Source organism: Tremella mesenterica (assembly GCF_000271645.1).
Source record: "Tremella mesenterica DSM 1558 unplaced genomic scaffold TREMEscaffold_1, whole genome shotgun sequence".
Lineage (NCBI taxonomy): Eukaryota > Fungi > Basidiomycota > Tremellomycetes > Tremellales > Tremellaceae > Tremella > Tremella mesenterica.
This window is the reverse complement of record NW_006711225.1, coordinates 807,194-828,447: the sequence shown is the minus strand read 5'-3', so window position 1 is coordinate 828,447 and position 21,254 is coordinate 807,194. Positions and strand designations below refer to the sequence as shown.

The window sequence follows — 21,254 nt, the reverse complement described above, 5'->3', positions numbered from 1 at the left end:
GTTAGGTATGAGTTTGTCGTTTGAGGGTAACCAGGTATAGCTGTAGGTAGTAGTGGTAGTAGGGGTGGACGGTGGTGAACGACGGTTCGATCACTTCGGCCTTTGCGGCGTCGGCCGGGCACAACCCAGCTTTTGCTGTATCACATGCCTACCTTGATCTGTGCCACATGCCACATACGACATACAACTCACGACTTGAAGCCAGCTCAATGCCAAGGAGGATGAAGATGTTCCGATGGGAGTAAGTAAAGTGTCCTAATAAAAGAGCAGACAGTTACTGAAAGGCATGAATATTAGCCAGAGATATCCTTGAAGGTTTCAGGCGATCAGCCCGTCAGCGGCAATCAATGTTCTAAAGTTCAAAAATGCACCTCTCAATTATATTCATCTCCACCTCTCATGTTGGTCTAGGAGCTTCACAAATACCACATTTATCCTTTGCGCTCTCAGGATTCTTCAACATGCACAACGAACATGTCCATTCTCCTCCTTTTGTCCCACTCTTACCATCCATCCCGATCCCAAATGCAAGACTTGGCTTCGTACTCGTAGGTTGCTTCGCCGGCTTAGGAGCTTCACAGATGGTACATTTCTCACTGGCCGAAGCGGGATTCTTGAGCATACACAAATCACATGTCCATTCCTCGCCCGTCGTCGTCAGAGGAGTAACGTCGGCTGCTGGTTCAGGATCCAGATGTAAAGTGAAGGAATATGATTGAAGAGATCTTTTCATTACTCGTGTACGAATGTCATCAGAGGGTTTGAGGATTGTGGTGGAAATGTTAAAGGTGTAGAATGGTAAGGCTGGTTTTTCCACTTTCAACGCTGCGTCTTTGGCGGAGAGATAAATCGCAGTGAGATCCACCGGGTGATCTTCTATAGTCTCAGAGACTGGCGTGGACGACGACATGTGTTCGCCTTCTTCCATTGATTGAGAGATTGGAGTAGGAGTGAAAGTGGGTTTGAAAACTTGATCTGGTTTGACAGAAGGGAATATGGAGTTTTGGGATGCACTGGAGAACAACTCTTTCGTGGTGGTGGTCGACTTGAAAGGGGTGGTGTTAAAGGTCGATATGGATAATTGCGGTACGTCAAATTTAGGTACGGGATCCGGACCCGGTATCTCGATCAAGGAAGAACTTGATTCTTCTTCCATCTCCACATCTTTCCGATTGTCACCTTTGGAAATGGGCGTATCGGGCTCTGGAGAACCGAACAATTCATCAACCTCCTCATCGTCCTCACTCTCCATAAAGTCCATTGCATCTTCTCTCTTCTTGCCTTTACCGTTGACGAGCGACGAAGACACGTAGGGTTTCTTGCCAGATAACAACTCGAGAGTGGTCAACTTTTGACTTTTCGTAGCGGCGAGTTTGGCGGCTGCTCCACGTTTTGGAGTCGTGTCGGTCAATGCCCGGATGGTGGGTCGATTTGGGGTTCCTCGACCTGGAGTGTTTTGATTGGGGACGGAGCCGACATGATTGCGACTGTGAGGAGTGGACGGGGTTGACGGGACCGAGTGCGGTACGAGGGTGGAAGTATGTTTGGAGAGAAGAGAAGTGGTGTCGTATGGATTGACAATGAAATCTTCAACAACTCGTGCGGAAACTGTGGCAAGATCTTCTGCCAAGAGCTCTCGCATGATGTTTGCTGCGCGGTGTTTGCCCAGACTGACGGCGGTTGCTTTCACTGAGGTAGAAGGATGAGCGGGTGGAGATGAAGGATCCGAGATCATAGTGTTCCTTCCCAACGGCGAAGGATTTGACGGAGCGAATGTTCGCAAAGATTTGACTTTATTCAATGTTAGAGGGAGTGCCGTGGTAGGCGATGTTGTCGTCGAGAATACATTTGAAATGCTCGATTGAGATTGGTCCGTAGTCAGCGAGGAAGGCGGTATGTAACTTGCCGACTGGTCGAGTTCCATGGTCTCCGTTCTTACTTTCTTCGCTGGTGACTCGTCGAAATTGATCCTTGACCTTCCCATCTTTCTCGGGGACATTCCAGGTCCAAGATAGACCAGTTTCCTTCTCGAAGGCGATTGTAAGGTCGAGGGTGAAGCCCCAATGGAGAAACTTGGACCTGGCGAGTTGAAGCCATTCGCAAAGGGTGACGATCGAACTGGGGTAGAAACAGTCTCCCGTAGAGGTCTGATGGATCGGGAAGGTGTGTTGAACTCCCCTGCTCCCCAACCTCCTGTTTGAGGCTCCGTCTCATGTTTTATGCTATCTACCAGAGCGTCAACAACCCTGATGTCTTCCGAAGACATGGACGACCCCTTTTTCGCATCCAGAAACGCAGACAATGCGGCTGATGAAGCTGATGATGTGAGTTTAGAGGTGGTCGATGGGGAAGGTAAGAAGGATGGCAAAGGATTACGTGTAACAGGTGAATGTGGACGTTTTCGAGAGGGAGTAGAAACCACGACGCCAGATACAGGTGTAGTGGGTGGTAAATTGGTGCTTGGTAAAGGGGCAGATGGTATCGTTGGTACGACAGGAGTGGATGAAAAAGGTCGAATTTTGTGATTTTGTTGAGGTGTGTAAACGGGTTTTTGTGGTTCATCATGATCGATCAATGATGAATCTCCTTCCAAAGCTCGCCTTGCTAGATCTCTTCTACCACCTGGTATCTCTCCTCTCGCACGAAATTCCAATGCTCTATCATCAACATTACCCCCTTTCCTCCCTGCCGCCGCTGCGAGTGAAAAGACGTCTTCTCCTTGCATTCTTTTAGGTTCCTCGCCTTCCCATTCATCGTCTGATCCAGAGACTGATTGTTGGTCTGAAGCTGGAGGACTATCTATGTCTTGCGAAGTGTTCGGAAGGAGAGGTGTTGTACGTGAGATGGAACCAGTGACGAAACTGTACAGAGATCGAAGTGATGCGAAAGGCTTCGATGTCAGCCAGTGATAGCGACGGGGGGTGAGGAGAAATACTCACACTGATCCCCACACTCTGTTTAGGTTTCAATACCCTTAGAGAACGATCATAAGGAGAGTTGGCCGCTTCTCTTTCGGCTCGAATAGATTTAGGGGTGGAAGATCGTTCCATCTTGGCTTCTTGGAGAAGGTGGTAGGTCGAGGGGATGATTGAGTGTCTCCAAAGGGATACTGCGGTGACGATAAGGCTTTTGTTCGTAGTTTGAATGATAAAAGGCTACGAGGTCGGTCTTTTGTTGTCGCCTAGATAGCTCTGAGTTTGGAGATGGGTCGTGTCGTAGAGCGAGTTTTTGTCTCTTTGATGCGATTTCAATGTCTGAGAGCAGAGGAAGCACTTTGTTCTTTCTTTAAATTATCCTCCCCTTTTATCACACTGCGGGACCCCACATCCACGTCCGGTTGACGCGTCCCTCGCTGCTTTGACGACCGAACAACTTTCTCTAAAACCGCATCTACGAGTCAAGCATGGGTGGTGAGCTGCTCTACTGTATGTGAGAGACTGGCTGATGAGATTCAGACCACAGCTCTCAGACTACCACATCGGGTGTCAAGAAAAAGAAGAGAGTTGTTGATTCTGAAGATGAAGCGACACATGACATCAACGGTTCCAGCTCAAAGCCTCGAGGTATGTCAGTCTTCCTATTCCGATGCTCTGCTCATAGGTAGCGACGACACCTCCTGTCAAGAAACCAAAGAAGGAAGTGCATTCCAAATCTGATCATCCGCCTAAGCCTGACAAAAGCAATGAGAAGCGACCGACAGAAACAAAAACCATAGAAGAAAAAACAAATGGGAAGTCCAAAGAGACAAAACCTCTAGCTTCGATATTTGCCAAACCGATCGCATCATCATCGAAGTCGAATGGGAAGGCGTCGACTTCACTTACTGAAGAGGATGAGGAGTACGAAGCTGGATCGGATAGAGAGGAAATAGTAGAAGAAGAGGGTGAAGAAGAGCTGGATGATGATGTGGCGGATGAACAGGAGACCAAAGCCGCTGTTAAATTGTTTGTCTTGTTTCCCAACATCGGATCTTAGACTGACTGACAGGGCGTCCATATTTACCAAGAAAGATGCTTCTGCAACAGAAGCCAAGGGATGGAAAGAGGGTGAACCGTGTGTTGATTATTACATCCGCGGACATGATTGACATACAGAGTGCCATATGCCGCGTTAGTAGCGACTTTCGAAAAGATCGAAGCGACAACTAAGCGATTGGAAATTCTACAAATTTTGACTCAATTCCTCCTTGTGGTGGCGAAAAGAGATACGGCGACCGATGCGAAATCTTCCAATCTCCTGAAAGTGGTGTATCTATGTATTAACAGAGTGAGTCGACGCATCTTTCAGTCGAACCTACTGAGCCCCAGCTATGTCCGGATTATATGGGTATCGAATTGGGAATAGGAGAGTCATTGTTGGTCAAGAGTATTGCGGAGAGTACTGGACGAGCGATGTCAAAGATAAAAGAGGATTTACGAAAGGAAGGTGATTTGGGTAAAGTGGCTATGGTAAGTTTAAGTCTTCCCCACCCTTTTCAAGTTAGAGTCGGTCAGTCTGCAATGCTGACACGTAGAATTCACGGAATAATCAACCTACAATGTTCAAGCCAAAAGCATTGACAGTACCATACGTCTTCCAAAGTTTGACAGAGATAGCGAAAGCTTCAGGCAACGCTGTTAGTCCCTGTTCTCTCATCTTACTCTGTGCTTAGGAAAACACTTTGTGGCTGACTGTCAGTCACAGAATAAAAAAGTGGGAATCATCAACAAACTCCTCGCCGCATGTCAAGGTACAGAAGCCAAATTCATCGTCCGATCCCTTGAGGGAAAGCTACGAATAGGTTTGGCAGATAAGACATTGGTTGTAGCATTAGCACATGCCATGGTTCTCAAGAGTTTAGGTCAGTCATCGTTGCCCATATATCATCTTCCTGATGTGCTCATCTGTAGGAGATAAACGTATCGGTGGTGAAGAATTAGCGAAAAAGTTGGAAGAAGGAGCGGATATCGTCAAATCTATCTACAGGTTCGTATCTTCATCCAATACGATACCTTCTGAGGTTTATGGCAAAACTGATTGATAGTGAATTACCAAATTACGATTTGATCATTCCTGCTTTGATGAAAGGCGGTATAGAAGGATTACAAGAGAATTGCAAACTTACTCCTGGTCAGCAGATAAAGTTAAAGTTGGACAAAGCTGATGTGATAGGAGTACCTCTGAAACCTATGTTGGCCAAACCTACAAAGGCTATCACGGAAGTTTTAGATAGATTCGAAGGGAAAGAATTCACTTGCGAATATAAATATGATGGTGAACGTGCTCAAGTACATTTGTTAGAAGATGGAACAATTGCCGTGTTCAGTAGGAATAGTGAGAATATGAGTGCGAAATATCCTGATTTGGTTGAACAGTTACCAAGGGTGAGCTCGTGTTTGTTCTTTCTCTCTCTGTTGATATTTCACCCTGATAATGTCTCACTGGTGTCATTTACTGTGCAAGTAACATAGATTTCCGAGTCAAATTGATCTAGTGCCATTCCGTTTCTAAGTCGCGGACAACGTGAACATACGCCTGGTTTGGGATATCTAGTTCTATTCAAATACTATTTCATTTGATTCTAATATGGTACTCGTGCTCGTGCGCTGTGAAGGAATGGAGGTATGTTGCTGATGAACAGTGTATCAAAGAAGGAGTTAAAAGTTTTGTTATCGACGCTGAAGCTGTGGCATACGATTTGGAACAGAAGAAACTGTTACCTTTTCAAGATTTATCTCGAAGGAAAAGAAAGGATGTTCGGACGGAAGATATAACCGTTCGTGTACATTTGTTCGCTTTTGATTTGTTGTATTTGAATGGGGAGGTGAGTATTTTTCTCTCTCCCACTCCCTTTTATGTTCTTCCGCTCTTTTCTCTCTTTACAAACCCCCCAAATATTCTTGATCCCCCCTTTTCCACCTGAGATCGCCTTCTCGCCTTTAACGGAAAGTTACCTCTCTCAAGTCATCTTACCCACAACTTGATATATCTTCGGCGTACCATAAACCAAACTATTTAGCTCAAGGCGTAATCCCAAGTCAACATCTACAATCTATTACTTTAGCTATGACATTATACTAAAGTATCAGAGTTTACTTCAAAAAGAATTAAAAGAACGTCGTTCCCTACTCCAAAAACATTTTCAACCTATCCCTTCAGAATTCGCTTTCGCAGTATCAAGTGATTGTACAACAACCGAAGAAATTCAATCTTTCTTAGAAGAATCAGTAAAAGACGGCTGTGAAGGTCTAATGGTTAAAATGTTAACGACACAATCATCAACTTATGAACCATCACGTCGTTCTATAAATTGGTTGAAATTGAAAAAAGATTATCTATCAGGTATTGGAGATTCATTAGATTTAGTAGTCATCGGTGCTTATTACGGTAAAGGAAAAAGAACTTCAGTTTATGGTGCTTTTTTATTATCTTGTTATGATCCTGATTCTGAACATTATCAAACTATATGTAAGATCGGTACTGGTTTCAGTGAAGAAATTTTGATAAAATTTCATGAAATGTTAAAACCATTAGAATTACAAGTTGTTAGAGGTGATATAGAAGTAGGTGGTGCTAAACCGGACGTTTGGTTTGAACCTAAGATTGTTTGGGAAGTTTTGACTGCTGATTTAAGTTTAAGTCCTATTTATACCGCTGCACATGGTTTGGTGAGTTTTTCTTTCTTTCTTTCTTCTTCATTTTTACTTTATTTTCCCACTTGATCACTTGATAACTTGACCATTTGGACTCATGACTCATGAGGTGTTCGACGAGAAAAACTAATTTATCAGGTCGATTCTCGTGGTATTTCTCTACGTTTCCCGAGATTCATACGAATCAGAGAAGATAAGTCTTCAGACGAAGCTACCACTTCTGAACAAGTTAGCGAATTTTATCAACGTCAAGTAACTGCTGGTGGAAAGAAAAACGTTGGAGGAGAAGGGGATGATTTTTGGTGATCACTTCCTCCCCCACCTGATTTCCTTTCTCTTATACTCCACTTTTATCTCTCTTGGATTTACTTTGGTAATGTCTATACAACCTCATACGAGGTCCAAAAAACATGTTCATATAAATGCATGTCATCTGAATCATCGTTCCATAAATCTCCAAATACCAAAAACCTTTGATTACATGATTTACAATATCTAATTGATACATAACACATGAACCAAATCATACCTCACCCGAATTTCTACTTTTGAAAGATGAATCACCAGGTCTTCGAGCTTCATACTCTCTACTAGCTGCATGTCCTCTTGGTCCCACATCCAATTCATCAGGACCTCTTCCACTGCCTTTTCTTATACTTTGTCGTAGACGATCTAAATGGACAGATAGATGATGGGATTTAAGGTGAGTCTCTTCATCTGAATCATGTTCTACTCGTCTGTATGGAAGTGGGATTTCACGGGTTACACGATAAGCATCGGCATTACCGAGATGTTCAGTTTCCACACGGACTGTAAATCAGTGGTGTTCTTCTCAGCGCGTAGATACCTTCCAAACCCCTCTCGTTCCTGCTCGACATTTTGCTGGACATTTTGTAGTCTGTTGCATCAAGTTGTTCGACGGACAGAGAAGCGGCAGAATGGATAAACTGGGGGAGAGAAGGTCGAGATGTAAGAACAGAAGAAAGAACTGACAGAAATTCCACTGCCATCGCCGTAACATCTCGGCCAGAGAGAAGAAGAAACTTCGAAGTCTGGTGTGTTGAGTCGGATATGGCAAATACCTATCTCATTAGTCTCTCCCTCCTGCACCACCTTCAATGCTTGAGAATTAGACGACTTACCAAACCCAAACAAATCGAATGATAATGTTCGTCACCATGGCAAAGTAATATACCTGTTTGTCAAACAAATACTCGAAACAGCGGATATGCGGAATATGATAGTGTTCAAGCGTGTGCGATGAACTTACATATCGGTTCTGATATCCCAAGTCAGGTCGGAGACCACCAGAATTAGGTCGGAACAGACTCCAATCGACTATCAAGTCCTGGAAAGTCAGCCATGACTCAGATCACCCATACCTGAATGTCTCCCATTGATTTCTGCAAATCACGTGAATTAATCAATTGTATATGGAATGGCCGAAAGATGGGAGAGAAGTGCTGATACATACCCAGGAACAGGCATAAGTGGACGATATGGTCGCTACGATGATCCAGACTACAAATGCAGGATCATGATAAATTCCACCTAAAGGTCAGCTCAGTCACAAGATTCCTGTTGAGCTCACCTCGAGATCGCCACAGGACGTAGAGGATCAGCTGAGTGATAACACTGAGATATTTTCCAGCCTGTTGTCAGCTGGTCTCTTTGGTGACGGTATGCATGGAGACACAGATACCTTTACAGCTCGAACGGGCTTACGAAATCTGAAAGCCTGGGCGATATGGATACAAAGGACATGCTGAAGCCTGAAGGATGAGAGACAGGTAGAGGGGAAACTCACGTTGATGAGATGTATCCGGAGTTTGGAATCATGATAACGTTTCAAACATTGTATGAGACGTGAGAGAGCCGGAATACATATAAGGATGGCTGAAGGCCAATTTTTGCTTACTGGACAGACGTTGAGAACGTCGGGCGGCCAGTGACGGCTGTCTGATCACATCAGCTGTCGACCAGAGGGGATGGAAAAGTGTGAGCTGGTGGGAAAGTGCTGCACTGCTCCGTTGATGGAAACTCACAGGCACATCCCAGAAAGTATATGTCCTGCATCGTGAAGACAAGTGAATTGAGTTCATCTGCGATGAAGAAAGCGATGAACTAGAGATCAGCCTTGAACGTCTTCGCAGAGACTCCGAGATGCCAAAAAGATCGGAGAGTCTCCTGGATAACGAAAAAAGAGAGGATTGGAGGACAATCAGGAGAATGAGAAGGAGCCAATGACAGGTATGTATGTGACGAGCTGGTGGGGACATACCTCCACCCGACTGTATCCAGGGGTCAAAACCCGGAACAACACTTTCAGCAGCCAATATCTGGATCTCTTCCTCCAGACGGGCAAGGGGTTCAGGAAGAAAACCACGACGAAGACAACCCAAACAGCCGGCCATCTACTGGTCAGCGCAGATACAGTATGAATCGAGCTCACGTTGTAGGTGCAATATGTGGTTCGCCCACACGCGAGAAGGTGAAAAAGAAGCAGTAGCAGAGTGTGAGGAAGAGAAAAGCAGGAATCTGATGGTCAGCTTCAGACTACAAAATGAGAGAGAGGACTTTCCTCGAGATAAGAGCGAAAATCGAGGGAGGGTCGTGAAAGCTCCATGACGAACTGAACTTTGTCAGCAATGTGCATTATCAGTTGTCCAGGTTCAGGAAGGAGTACGAGCGACGATAGAGGAGGGCTGTAGAGAGACACAAGCCCTTGAAACTCGTCCCACACGGTTATGGACTTCGGAGGGACAGTGAGTGTAGCAAGTTGAACGCACTTCATAATTGATGCGCGCAGCTACATACGCATCAAGATTAAGTTCAACGAGCATGGCAAAGATGACGGGTAAAAACAGCCCAGCGTAAAGGTATAACAGTGCCTCCCATTGTGGGACTGCCGCTTGTGTGTCCTTTTGTCTTGCTATCCGTCAGCTTTCAGGACGTGTTGACATCGTAGATGCAGCTCACCAAGAACGAGCGCATAGATAGCAGCTGGAAGAGCGGCACCGATACACCATCCCGATCGAAATGTGGTCGTGTAGTGCTATGTCCGTCAGCTTGGAAACTTCGACCGAGACAGCTGACAAACAGTTTGGACTTGGTGTTGTCGTCTCAGCTTATCTCGTGCCTTCTTCGAATCCCCCCTTTCAAAGTGCTCCGAGAACATTTCTTCCACTTTTTGGATCAGAGCATCAACGGTGTCACCGTTGGTGAAAGACTCTTTGAGCACACGTTCGTCGGTATACATTTCCAAACAGTGAATCTGTCCATCAGTCCTATCCTGACATTTGACAAGAGCACATTTCCGTACTCTCGTAGTCTTCTCAAACTTCTTCAATGCTTTACGAAACCCTGTCAGGTTCATAATCTAACCATCAGCTGCGATAAGGGTTGATACGGTTGACTGACCCTGTAGTTCTTTATGAGCTCCAGCTGCCTATAAAACTCCAAAACAGCGCCTCGTAAGTCTTTCTTGTATTTTAGATACCTTTCCGGATTGTACGTCTGGTGGTCTTTATCAGCCACTATAGCCTCACGCAGGGCCTTGTTCTCATCATCGCCTGATCCCCTTCGTTCCCCGAGTGCGCCATTCGTCTTCGGTTGTTCATCCTCACGCCCACTGTCACCCCCGTTGAAAAATGGGATCCGTCTTTGCAGGTTATTCGCCACGGTCGACAATTTATAAGCTTGCACGTTACTCGGTAGGATTCGACCGACTTTGGTCTCCCATTCCGGCGTACCCTCCGGATAAATCTCATGATATATCTTTCTATGCTCCGCTAGCTCTCGTAATTGATCTCGAAGATCATGAGCACGTCGGATAGCTTCACCTTCACGAGCACGATAAAACGTCTCGACTTTATTTAGCTCTCGATCTAACAGGTCGAAAAAGGCTTTTTCGTCGGGTTCGAGGAGGCCATAAAGCTCTTCGAATGTTTTGGCAGATCTAGCAGGTATGCGAGGAGAAGAGAATGTCATTGAACCTATGGTGTCAGCATGTGACGATTCATGATGTAGTGATACTTACGAACACTCTTCCGGTCTAACTTTGGACTGTGCCCCTGAATGAAAGGACTAGACCCGCTGCGTATCCCGAATGGTCTCCTTGGGCTTTTTCTGGTCTTCGAACCAGATCTTGGGGCTGCATTTGGTCTGAGGGGAGCATTGGAGTCAGAAGTGACTATCGGATCCTCGCTCGAACGATGATGAGATCCTTCGGGGCTTGTGGGTGAAGGGGGGTTTTCGGTAAAAGTGACGGTACCTGGCTTGTGCTGCGTATGAGAGGGTTCTCGGTGAATTCTGTCGTCCGTGATAGCAGTAGACTCAGGCAAGTGAGCAACACTGGGTTCGCCGATGTCTAAGGGAGGTGGGTTGGGTGGCAGTCCGGATTTGTGCCTAGGTGTTGAAGTTGTAGCGCCATATTGTGCAGAACCGGGCTTGAACGTCAGCAGCATTCGATCTACGCATATTTATTCTATACATTCTCTTTCCATCGACCAAACCATACTAGCTATTCGTATCCAACAGCGGTGACGAGCTGACACAGTGACGGGAAGACATGATATTTCACCATATACGTTTCAGTGCCGGATTAGTGCTCGATCGACGAAGTAGACGCACACGGGAGTGGGATGAAGACTTGTAGACTTACTATACTAGGAGTATTCTTCAACGACGCTCTTCCCCTATCTCTAGGCGATTTGCCCCCTGAACCCATAGAAGGACTGGTACCCTTACTAGATCTCGGAGGTGCTGAAGGTCCATGGTCCACATCGTCCGAGCTTTCATGACTGCCCGACCCCTTGTCCGGCTGTTCACCATTCTTGATACGAGATCTCTCTTGTCCTAACCGTCGAGCGATGACCTTTATGGCTTTCTTACATGCTCGATAGTCTATATAAGCACGTTTCCACTCCGGAGTGGAATTCTCGTCTAGATATCTGGCGATCAGCTCGCGATATCAATGACGAGCATGACTGACCTTCCAAATTTCATCTTGTGACGATTTTCACTGTCATGTGAGCTTGTATTGTATGAGAGGAGGAGTGATAGATGATAGCATGTCGATAGATGGGTACAGTAAGAGGAAGACGAGAAAGACGGACCAGCCAAAAGTGTGGGGAAACTTGGGAAGGGAAAATTTGCTTCCGCTCTCACTTCTCACTTCCGACGGAAACTACCCAGCTACTCTAACAAACTGCCAATCGCCACCCATCCTTGTGTCTCCCCTCCTCCTTCTTTCCCTTCTCTTCCTTCTCGTCGGAAGAGCAGAGCCTCCCTCATTAAATGAACTATACTACGGCAGGAGATACATTTCAAGCTGGTCCTTCCAATTGGCGAGCTCCACCAATCCGTCCAGCCGTTGTGATCCGCTCCACCCCTCCGACCTCTGACCTCCAACATGTCCACATCCATGAATCCACCTTACCTCAAACCCCACAAGACCTCGCATCCTCTCTTCCCGCACTCTTCGTCCATCGCTCCAGGACTGATCAGAAAGAATGGAGAGAATGGTATCTCAACCCAACTAGACATGGAAAGGAAAAACATGTGTTGCCCCCGGTGTTCGTACCCAGCGAAGGAACGTACGACGAGTTAGGACGCAGTTCGGCGGAAGGTGTCACTGTTGAGATTGGTGGTGGTGCTAGACTTGACAATAATGCGGATAGGGAGAACGGGACTGATATGTCAGAATGGTACTTATCCATCTCCAACGAGGGTACACGGACCTCTTCATCCGCTTCACGAACAATACCATTACCAACCATCCCTCAACCTTCATCTTCCCCGAACACACCAAAAGAACATGCCGGTTCTGAGGGAAGTCAAGCACGGAAACCAGGGAGAGATCATGATGGAACAAAAGTGAAACCACTTCGAATACACAAGAACGAATGGTTCATTCGTCGAGCTTTACTATCCAAATCTCGTTCATATCCTTCTTCCGCGCAGAAACCCGCCCAGACCACATCAATTGGAGGGATGTTAGATATGAAACCTCAACCAAAGATCCGTCCGGCGCATTATGTGCTTGGACCGGAGAATATGGGATGGGCTTTGTTGGAAGGACAAGGATGGAATGGTGGAGGATTAGGACGACCAACTTCTGAATCAGCATTGGGTTCTACATCTACGAAGGGTCAAGGAGATACCGCCCACGAAGACGTATCGGGGGAAGATGAGAGGATCGAAGGGAGACCAAAGTCAGGGAGAGCGGTGAAGGGGAGAATCAAAAAGGAAAGTGGGAGAGAAGTGGTAGATTTGACCATGGATTCTGATGAAGAAATCACCTCACTCGAAAAGAAAGACAGTGAGGACAATCCATCAATAATCGGACACATCGATGAGGAAAAGGATGAAGTAGACAGTCAGATGTCAGGAGATGATAAAAAAAGTGATTGTGAAGATCGAAAAGAGGCCGAGAAAGAAGAGATCATAGGAGAAAGGGTAGAGAACTTAAATGACGATAATTCGAATCTGGAATTGATTCAAGTACATCAAGACGGTCCAGGTCGTACAGCTCCCATAGCCACAGCTCTCAAACTTGATCGATACGGTCTAGGTCATTCACGCGATACATCGATCAAAAAAGCCAAAGTGACTCATACATTCAAAGAAATTCGAGAAGCTCAGAGGAAAGCAAAGTTTGGACAACAACGAATGGGTATTGAATTGGGTGAGAAAGGGAAGAAAAGGTGGAAACAGAGAGCGAAGAAAGATAGAGAGGAGAGTAAAAGGATTATGGAGATGTTGAAAGCTTGACCTTTCATTAGAATGCATCACGACTTTCTTAATCCATTTTGTCTCGACTTTTTCCATGCTCACCAATTCATACTTCACTCGCATTCTCTCTTCGTTGACCACGCTTTCTTCTGTACTTTTCTCAAAGCTCTCCTAAGTCCCAGTCTCGCTCCTCTCTCTTGCATTCTGAATATCAATCGACGTCCGATTTTACTTGTGCGTCCCATTCGACTATGACAAAACAATTGCGACCTTGATCTGACACTCGGACACGACTGTTCTAGATTGTGAGAATACTAGAAGACAGAGCAACATGATGCATTATTGGTACAATCCACACAGACGTGGGTATGTGGTAAAGATGCTAAAGATGCAGTTATATACAATAATCTCCCGTATCCCACGTCGAACAATCTCAGGGCGAAATAGTTGGAACACAGAACAATGTAGTAAGATAGAAATCATCACTAAGATCATTTTTCAATCACCCTTCCTTCCTCAATACCTTGACAGCTCCTTCACTAACCCTTCTCAAATAATATTGATCACCTAAAACATCCCTGTTAGACTCGTCACTTTCCCTCCAACCCGAAGCAGAAGAATCATCCTCACTCCCAGATACTTCTTCTCTCACACTTCCCTCTCCTTGTATTCTCTCCACAGCTGCGACCGCCGAGACCTTCACCCCAGGAGGAAGATTGAAACCTAATCCCACACCTGGTGCCGAACTTCTTCTGACGCCAGATGGTGGTGGAGCGAGATGAGTGAGCCAGCTACCCGAAGTTGAAAGAATAGGATCTCCCCTAGTGTTGGCAACTGCTATACCCATCTTCTCAACTCTGGCGGATAGCCATCCTGCGAATGTTGGAGACATACAGAAGCTGGTATAGAAATCTCCTTCGACTCTTGATTTACTTGATAATCCTCGAGTCCGAAAGGAAAGTGGATTAGGACCATGACTTTTGAGATGTGTCAAAAAATTAGGAAGAGAGAATGGTTTCAGAGTTTCTGTTCCTCCACCACCACCCGGTGTGGACGAAGTGGACAAGGGGGTAAAAGGAGTTGGTATATATCCAGGGGAGATGGAAGGACTAGGAGAAAGTGTAGGGACGAGAGTCTGAAAATATCGATTTAGGGGAACTAACATCTTATCTGTCAATTGTTGAAAATGAGTTCGGAGAGCTTCGTTGGCGGATGGTTCATCCAGATTTCCTTCGTCTACCAATGCTTGTAGACGTTTGAGGAGAGGACGATCTTTCTGGACGGAACGATGACGTCGAGAGAGGAACCCGACGGGTTGATCAGGTCGAGGAAAATCACCGGAGGTCGAGGAGGGAAGAGGTCTTCGGGAAGGGGTAGGAAGAGAGATGACGTTGGGCCAATGAGAGGCGGCATTGCGGAAAAAGGGATTCTACGTGTCAATCAAGGCTAGAACATAATCGACACCGATCACATACTGTCAAGATTGTATTTAGGAAGAGGTCAGACAAAGGGGAATGACATGGAGGGAATTTATGAAACTCACAGTGACCCCCACTACCACTCCCGCCTGAGGTTTGTTGGAATTGACCAATAAAGCAAAATCATGATCGTGTATATGTAAATATGGTCTGAAATCTCCAGCTGGAGGAATGGGTCGTATGAGATCTCGTAGCCACCAGACTATCTCTGAACATGTTTTTGGATCGGGAGCGATGACGAGGATAGGTTCAGCTAGGATGAGACATTCCCATATGGACCAAAGGGAGGGAAGCACAGGCGCTAGAGCACGGAGAGGAGAGGTTTGAGGCAGAGTCACGAGAATCTGTAAATTCAGTCAGTCGACTCCACACAGATTGATCACGTCGTCATATCGCAGATATGCTCGTTTGAAACGACGATTAATGTCAGTGTTGTTTGAAGTGTGGTTTCTGGGTATTGCGTGAGAAAAAGCGCGACTTACAGGTCTTTCGGGTGATGACAGGCCCATAATGTTTCCCACCTGAGGGGACTCCCCTGTGTCCGGTAGTTGACAAGTGATTACGTCCGACATCAACGGTAATTCCAATAACGCGTTGGGACTGGGATCCTGCCAAGTAGCTATACTATGACATGCGGCTTCCAAAGCACTGTAACCATGCTGGAAGAACGGTGGGCCAATGCGCTCAAGTATGGTGAAGAAGAGGGACGGAAAGGGTAGATGAGTAAGGATGACAAGGGATTTCTGAATTCGTTAGTTCAATGGTCCGTATGATCTAAGACCGCAAGTTCTCATCAGACCGTGCAATTCATGAGCAGCAGTCGGCTTTTACCAGAGGTAATGAATAGGAAAAGAGTGTGGGAATGAGAGTAATTAGAACGTACCTGCATATACCCCCTGACCAGATCTTTATCTTTACGCTGTTCAAACCACACATACCCATATAACCACTCTCTTCCTCTTTCGTCCCACTTTCGATATTCCTCTGCCTTCTCACCTTTACTCATACCAGCACTCCCTGCCGCAGGGGTTTCCATTGGAACTGTACTTCCTTGTTCCATGCTCATACCTTGGAAATTAGCCTCCATCGAGGCTACACGATCAGGCATAGGTGATACTGGTTCGGGTTGGGATAAAGAAGCGGGATCTGGTGGGATATGACGAATCTTGAATGAAAACATGATGTTTCCTTCTGCGAAAAGACTAGTATCTGGGAAACTTGAGAATGCCCTTTCGGTCAGCTTTGCGATTCCTCAAAACCTTATCCCAAGCTGTTCGTCAAGCGAGATCATCTGAGCCGTATTTGAGGAGGCAGTGACATCTTGAAGGGTTCAAACTATCAAGGGGTCATGATAGAACCTACACATTCTCTTTCTCTCCTGGACCCCAACGTCTACCCACAGCTCTTCTCTCAACTACAGGACCTCTCTCCAGATCGAAATTACACACCACGATCTCCTGAATCCATCTTCCCATCCTCCTTCCCAGATCATCATCAAGTAACGGTGGTGGTCTGGCTTCACCTGGTCTTCTATTCCAAGCCATCCTTTCTTTGGGTTCATAAGAAGAAGAGGAGACTGGTCCCGGTACAGGCAGATCGATTGAGGGTAGACGAATATTCAGACTCTTACTTCGTCCTAGCGATCCCGAGAATTGACGAGTAAATTTGGTCGGTGTCACAGGGTCCATGTCCTCTTCTACATGCTGAGGTTTAGGCAGCCATGGTCGGGGTGTAGAGACTTCATCTTCGTCCACAGCTGTCATAGGCTTTGCCAAAGGGGTAGGGGAAACGGTTTCATTAGGGTGTAAAAGAGGATTGGGGTGCAGTTTACCAGTGGGATGATGGGTTTGGAAAGGTAATCGAGAGGGTTCATGAGGAGCAAAGGTGGAAAGGAAGATGGAGTTGGAGGAAGAAGGGACGGAGAGGGAGATGTCGCCAGCGTCGGAATCGAAGTCCGAGATGGAAGAGAGGGACATGTCGGGTGATTAGCGATACATCGATTTAGAGGATGAGATGAAGATTGAAGAGGAGAGTTGCAGGGGGGGGCAAGGAGCAAGGGGGGATAGGCAGGGGACGACGATTTCGGCGGGTCGAGGGTTGCCTCATGCGTCGAAGTTACTAGGACGTCCGGTGTAGACTGGATATACTATATATGCTCTCTGATTGGTATATACTGTAGGATGGATTAGGTGAGGCACATGTGTGTGATAGTCATGAGATGCCTGCCCACCAGGCCACCAGGAGGTTAGATGAAGAGAAAGTAGGTGAACGCTACGAAAGGATATAAGGTCAAGGTGGCTTAGTGGCTTTTACCTCGTTTCGCATACATAAGTTACATATAGCATTCTGCCTATTGGTGCAGTAGGTCAATCCTCTGCAGCTCGTAATGGCATTCATAAGTCCTCATAGATGAGAGATCAGAGCCGGGATACGAGACTAGGCCATTCCAAGAACAGCACTCCACTAAGTAGAATGGTCATCCCCGGAGAAGACTAGGAAAGGGCATCTCCCGCGTAGGTTGAAGCCAATTCCGCTCGTCATACTTCGCCTTCCCTTCGATCATGTGGAAAGTGTATATAAGTCGAGAAGAATCAGAAGGATTGGGTGGTGAACGATGCATGACGCTACCTGGTCTGTCAGCATCTGTCCTCCTGCCATCCCCGACCGCCCGACTGGCCCATTCCAAAGCTTCGTAGGAGAGACGACTGTGCCAGGAGCCAGAGTTTTGAGGCCCGGGGACACTGGACTGACGAAACAGAGATGAACATACCATGTATCAAAACCAATGTACCCGGTCGAACAGGTGCCTCAACCCATCCGTCCATTTCATCCCACTTTTCCTCATTGGGTTCCACACCTGGTACGGGTGCGAATGTCGTTCCACCCTCAGGGGCGCGCACAAAGCGTGTGCTAATCCGAGCTGTTTTATGTGATCCAGGAAGGAAAGACTACTGAGTGTCAGCGATGTGCAACTCCGACCTCGTTTCTTATCTTATACGAGGGGCCCTGTGTATCAAGATATATCGAATAGACAAGCGGACTCACCAAACATCCATTTTGAGTGGTACATTCTTCCAATGCGACCCACGCTCCAACAGCGCTAGGTGGATCTGTATACAGAAAGGTCGAATCATTGTGCGTAGGCACAGGACCACCTATTCGAGGCTGTTTACAGATGATCATGCTTTGCAACACCCGAGGATCGTCATGTTCTCCTAAGTCTATTGCTAGTTGAGATATTTTGGCACACTCTAGGGTATGTCGTCGGAAGACGGGATTGAGCGGAGCGAGAGCGTGACCGATTTTGTTGATACTTCGTTCAGGGGGTACGAGCAGTTTGGCAGGTGAAGTTTGGGTGGCCGGTGATAATGAGGATGTTTCTAGGAAGTAGCGAATCTACAGTGAGCTCAACTCCACCTTCTCTTTTCTCATTCAGAGGATTATAGTCTACTATAGCTTGAACCCACTAGCACGGCCAAAGATCAATAGCAAGAAAGGGGCTGCAGAAGGCCAGGATCAAGAGAGTTGAAGGTGTGAAGAGGGGTAAGCGGTAACTCACTCACCTTATCATTTGAACCCAAGAAGTAGTCATCCCCTACATGTCCCCCATCCACTTCAGTCTTGAAAGTAGTCAAGGGGTGACCTTCCAATTTAAACTCCTTCAGCAATCGTCGAGCCTCGTTCAACATCTCTTGCGTGTCCTCCGATGTGTAGAAATCGGTGATGATCAGATAGCTAGTTCGTTAGTGAGCCACTTCTGATATCCATGTAAATCTCCAGAGGGAAGTACACTCACCCATCTTGTCGCCATCGTTGAAGCTGCTCAGGAGAGAGGACGGACATGATGTACCTAGAGTATGTAGTGATGATTTGAGAGGAAGAGGGACAAACCCGGAGAAGGGGAGAAGGGTTCCGTCGCTTCAGTGCGGGGCACCGAATGTGGCTCTCTCTTCTTTGTGGCACTTTCAAGGACTTCATGACATGCATGCTTAAGATGGTCACAGAGAGAACAAGCATGCGTGCTGCGGCCAAGGTTGCTCACAAAGGCGACAACCGCATGCACCTTATCTCCACCTGAGAGACGCTACGTCAGTCGGGACGACGGCTGCTGCCCGGGCATCCGAGCTCGCGCAGAGTATCAAATCTGACAATGAATCACAAGCGAGGCCGTCACGTCAATCAAATGTATGGGCGTCATGGAGACATTGGAGAAGATCGACTCGTCCGTTCATGTTGTTTCGTTTCACAATGGTCGTTCATCTTCAGCAACATCGCTTACCTTCACATCTCCGACTTCGTAGACAACGGCCCATTTCCCCATCCGCCATATCTCACGTCGCCTGTTTTCTTTATTTGATCTCGTGCTGATTGACTTTCTCCTCTTCCTCTTTGTTCTTGAAGCAATCTATCATCAACCCTACACCAGCAGAAAGACAAATCATATCATGAGTCAAGTAAGTCTGTACATTCTCCATCATTTTCAACACTCATGTGCAGCAACAACAAGTTTCATACCCTCCTGACTACCCCACTCAACCGGACATGACAATTCAACAACAAGTGGATGAAGTGATAGACACATTCAGGTTCAAACCTTTCCATGAGGCTGAAAAGTGTTATCAATGCTTCATGTCCACTCACTCAGCATTCCAACACCCAGAGTCAGACACTGACCTAATGTATGCTCTGCAGCAACTGGAGAGGGAACGAGATCGTGAAATGACAATTCTACTGACCGATTACGTCCTGTCAACCGTGCTGGATGAGGCAATGGGCAATTTTGACTGGTCCTTTTTTGACGGTGTTCAGACAACTGAAGGTGGAGACATTGACAAGTACTTCACAGAGATACAAAGAAAGCAAGCGTTCACAGGTACAAGGCAAGAGTTTGCTCAAGATCTGTTCAAAAAGACAATTCAATGGAAGGCAAACTACTATTATTCACAAGAGAACCAGACAGAGGATAAGTCTAAAGCAGCTGATAGGGAGAAAATTCGCGACTGAAAGAGAGAGCAGTATGGTGACCTCATAGTAGTAACACTAAGGAATCCAAATGCAAACTTGACGAGAAGTTTCCAGAGGCTTTGTATCTAGGTTGGTCTTTGCCGCATCTCCAAGGTGAATAAAGACAGGTGGACTAAAGCACTCTATGAGCTTGAGCTAGTGTATAATAGCTGTAGATACAAAAATCCGCCCAGGGCACTGTGCACAAATTATCCATCCTTCCTGTATTGCCATCTCTATTCCAACAGATGATAAGATGGTACTCAGCCGTTTCACCACCGAACCAAGTTGTCTTGTTCGGTCTAAGTGACGCAAGTGCGGTCGATAGGAAAAGGGTCAATTTCATACTTCCATTCGTTTCAATTATCATTGATCTCCTTCCTAGAAGGCAAGGAAGTTTACCTTGCAAAAGATGGCTATTTGTCTTCCAAGAAGCAAGTTGGCAAAGGAGTCTTATCTGACCGCGTACGTTGTAGACCCATTGGACTTTCTCGGTTGGTATGATTCAACCACATGGGATGAGACTCGATACATCTTTATCACAAACATCTTCAAGTTCCTTTCAGGAAGGATCTGCTTCAACACGTATCATCCTTCGCTTACGGGAGAAGAATATTGGAGATACCTTTCACGAGACTATCAACGATCATAAGCGAGCCCACATTAGAAAAGATTCATAATAGTCTCTCCCATCTCATCTCATCCCGATCCTCTCTCTTTCCACGTACATTCTGGTTGACTATACGACTATCCAAACCACATCCCTTGCACCAATACAAGTAGTCTCTTTGAATTGAACACTATGGCAGACAACAGACGAGTCAGTTTTCTATTCTCAGTATCTGCGTCTCCAACTGATTAGCAGACCAACATGTCCGGTCGTTCAGACTTGGTACCATCCACTGATACCCACGCCAAAGCTGAGAACCCTGAAGAAGATTGGCAAACCATATTTTCTCGTCTATCGTCCGACGCACAGAGAATTGTTCAAGGTGATCCCCCTGAGAGTCGTAAGACAACTTCACAAGAAGAAAAGTTGTACGCCAAACAGCTTGCCATGGAGTCAATGGTAGCTAAAGATATTGCTACAACACTTGGTGACAAGGACCCACAGAACTTTGATTGGACAACATTCAATCAAGAACGCACCAGTCAAGGTGCACTAACAGAAGAATATTTTGACACTTTAATGGAAACTTGTGGATTTGATTCGAGGGATGATTTTGCCAAGTGGTTCAACGATACTCGGGTACGCGCAAGAAGCATCCTGGGTGACCAGAGAGGAAACACTGGGAGGTGATACATGTCTCATGTCTACCCGTAGTGTATATGGCTTGCTAACTTATGTTGGGACAGAAGAGCTGGATACTTGGGGATTCTAATTGCACGGATGTACAGCTTTTTA

At 46.2% G+C, this 21,254-nt stretch overlaps 7 protein-coding genes across 7 annotated transcripts; 3 read left to right on the top strand and 4 right to left on the bottom strand.

Annotated features, from left to right (window-relative positions):
* Window positions 1-368: 368 nt before the first annotated feature.
* On the bottom strand, window positions 369-3,050 carry TREMEDRAFT_72658 (uncharacterized protein; the record flags this gene model as incomplete). Its single annotated transcript, XM_007002051.1, has 2 exons — window positions 369-2,890; window positions 2,940-3,050. The coding sequence occupies 2 exons, from the start codon at window positions 3,048-3,050 to the stop codon at window positions 398-400; spliced, it is 2,604 nt and encodes an 867-aa protein (XP_007002113.1). The 3' UTR covers window positions 369-397.
* Window positions 3,051-3,913: 863 nt separating this feature from the next.
* On the top strand, window positions 3,914-6,938 carry TREMEDRAFT_25666 (uncharacterized protein; the record flags this gene model as incomplete). Its single annotated transcript, XM_007000592.1, has 11 exons — window positions 3,914-4,055; window positions 4,097-4,266; window positions 4,308-4,448; window positions 4,514-4,615; window positions 4,678-4,834; window positions 4,890-4,965; window positions 5,024-5,109; window positions 5,152-5,363; window positions 5,621-5,803; window positions 6,069-6,647; window positions 6,771-6,938. The coding sequence occupies 11 exons, from the start codon at window positions 3,914-3,916 to the stop codon at window positions 6,936-6,938; spliced, it is 2,016 nt and encodes a 671-aa protein (XP_007000654.1).
* A 103-nt stretch (window positions 6,939-7,041) lies between these two features.
* Window positions 7,042-12,426, bottom strand: TREMEDRAFT_70627 (uncharacterized protein; the record flags this gene model as incomplete). The annotated part of the gene is made up of 19 exons (XM_007001935.1): window positions 7,042-7,442; window positions 7,626-7,714; window positions 7,775-7,827; window positions 7,903-7,980; window positions 8,107-8,183; window positions 8,224-8,284; window positions 8,440-8,591; window positions 8,678-8,756; window positions 8,914-9,046; window positions 9,085-9,181; window positions 9,210-9,264; window positions 9,422-9,564; window positions 9,612-9,687; window positions 9,733-9,906; window positions 9,955-10,011; window positions 10,053-10,627; window positions 10,672-11,080; window positions 11,296-11,595; window positions 12,421-12,426. The coding sequence occupies 19 exons, from the start codon at window positions 12,424-12,426 to the stop codon at window positions 7,156-7,158; spliced, it is 2,901 nt and encodes a 966-aa protein (XP_007001997.1). The 3' UTR covers window positions 7,042-7,155.
* Window positions 12,427-13,869: 1,443 nt separating this feature from the next.
* TREMEDRAFT_41513 (uncharacterized protein) lies at window positions 13,870-17,094 on the bottom strand (the record flags this gene model as incomplete). Its single annotated transcript, XM_007000860.1, has 5 exons — window positions 16,208-17,094; window positions 15,729-16,074; window positions 15,328-15,588; window positions 14,911-15,189; window positions 13,870-14,796 (listed from the first exon to the last, which is right to left on the bottom strand). Exons 1-5 carry the CDS (start codon window positions 16,819-16,821, stop codon window positions 13,870-13,872), a joined length of 2,427 nt encoding a protein of 808 aa, XP_007000922.1. The 5' UTR covers window positions 16,822-17,094.
* A 55-nt stretch (window positions 17,095-17,149) lies between these two features.
* On the bottom strand, window positions 17,150-18,706 carry TREMEDRAFT_70626 (uncharacterized protein). Its single transcript, XM_007001934.1, has 5 exons — window positions 18,642-18,706; window positions 18,409-18,580; window positions 17,891-18,241; window positions 17,616-17,793; window positions 17,150-17,473 (listed from the first exon to the last, which is right to left on the bottom strand). Exons 1-5 carry the CDS (start codon window positions 18,686-18,688, stop codon window positions 17,322-17,324), a joined length of 900 nt encoding a protein of 299 aa, XP_007001996.1. The 5' UTR covers window positions 18,689-18,706; the 3' UTR covers window positions 17,150-17,321.
* A 584-nt stretch (window positions 18,707-19,290) lies between these two features.
* On the top strand, window positions 19,291-19,849 carry TREMEDRAFT_58259 (uncharacterized protein; the record flags this gene model as incomplete). Its single annotated transcript, XM_007001142.1, has 2 exons — window positions 19,291-19,299; window positions 19,343-19,849. 2 exons carry the CDS (start codon window positions 19,291-19,293, stop codon window positions 19,847-19,849), a joined length of 516 nt encoding a protein of 171 aa, XP_007001204.1.
* Window positions 19,850-20,651: 802 nt separating this feature from the next.
* TREMEDRAFT_58258 (uncharacterized protein) lies at window positions 20,652-21,149 on the top strand (the record flags this gene model as incomplete). Its single annotated transcript, XM_007001141.1, has 2 exons — window positions 20,652-20,669; window positions 20,715-21,149. 2 exons carry the CDS (start codon window positions 20,652-20,654, stop codon window positions 21,147-21,149), a joined length of 453 nt encoding a protein of 150 aa, XP_007001203.1.
* Window positions 21,150-21,254: the final 105 nt, after the last annotated feature.

What these genes read in the sequence shown, in the direction of transcription:
- TREMEDRAFT_70626 (XM_007001934.1), bottom strand. Translation starts at nt 18,688, where the DNA reads ATGTCCGTCCTCTCTCCTGAGCAGCTTCAACGATGGCGACAAGATGG. An exon ending in TCTTGGGTTCAAATGATAAG is followed by an intron (nt 18,242 to 18,408) that starts GTGAGTGAGTTA and finishes AGCTCACTGTAG; the next exon opens with ATTCGCTACTTCCTAGAAAC. An exon ending in CCACTCAAAATGGATGTTTG is followed by an intron (nt 17,794 to 17,890) that starts GTGAGTCCGCTT and finishes GACACTCAGTAG; the next exon opens with TCTTTCCTTCCTGGATCACA.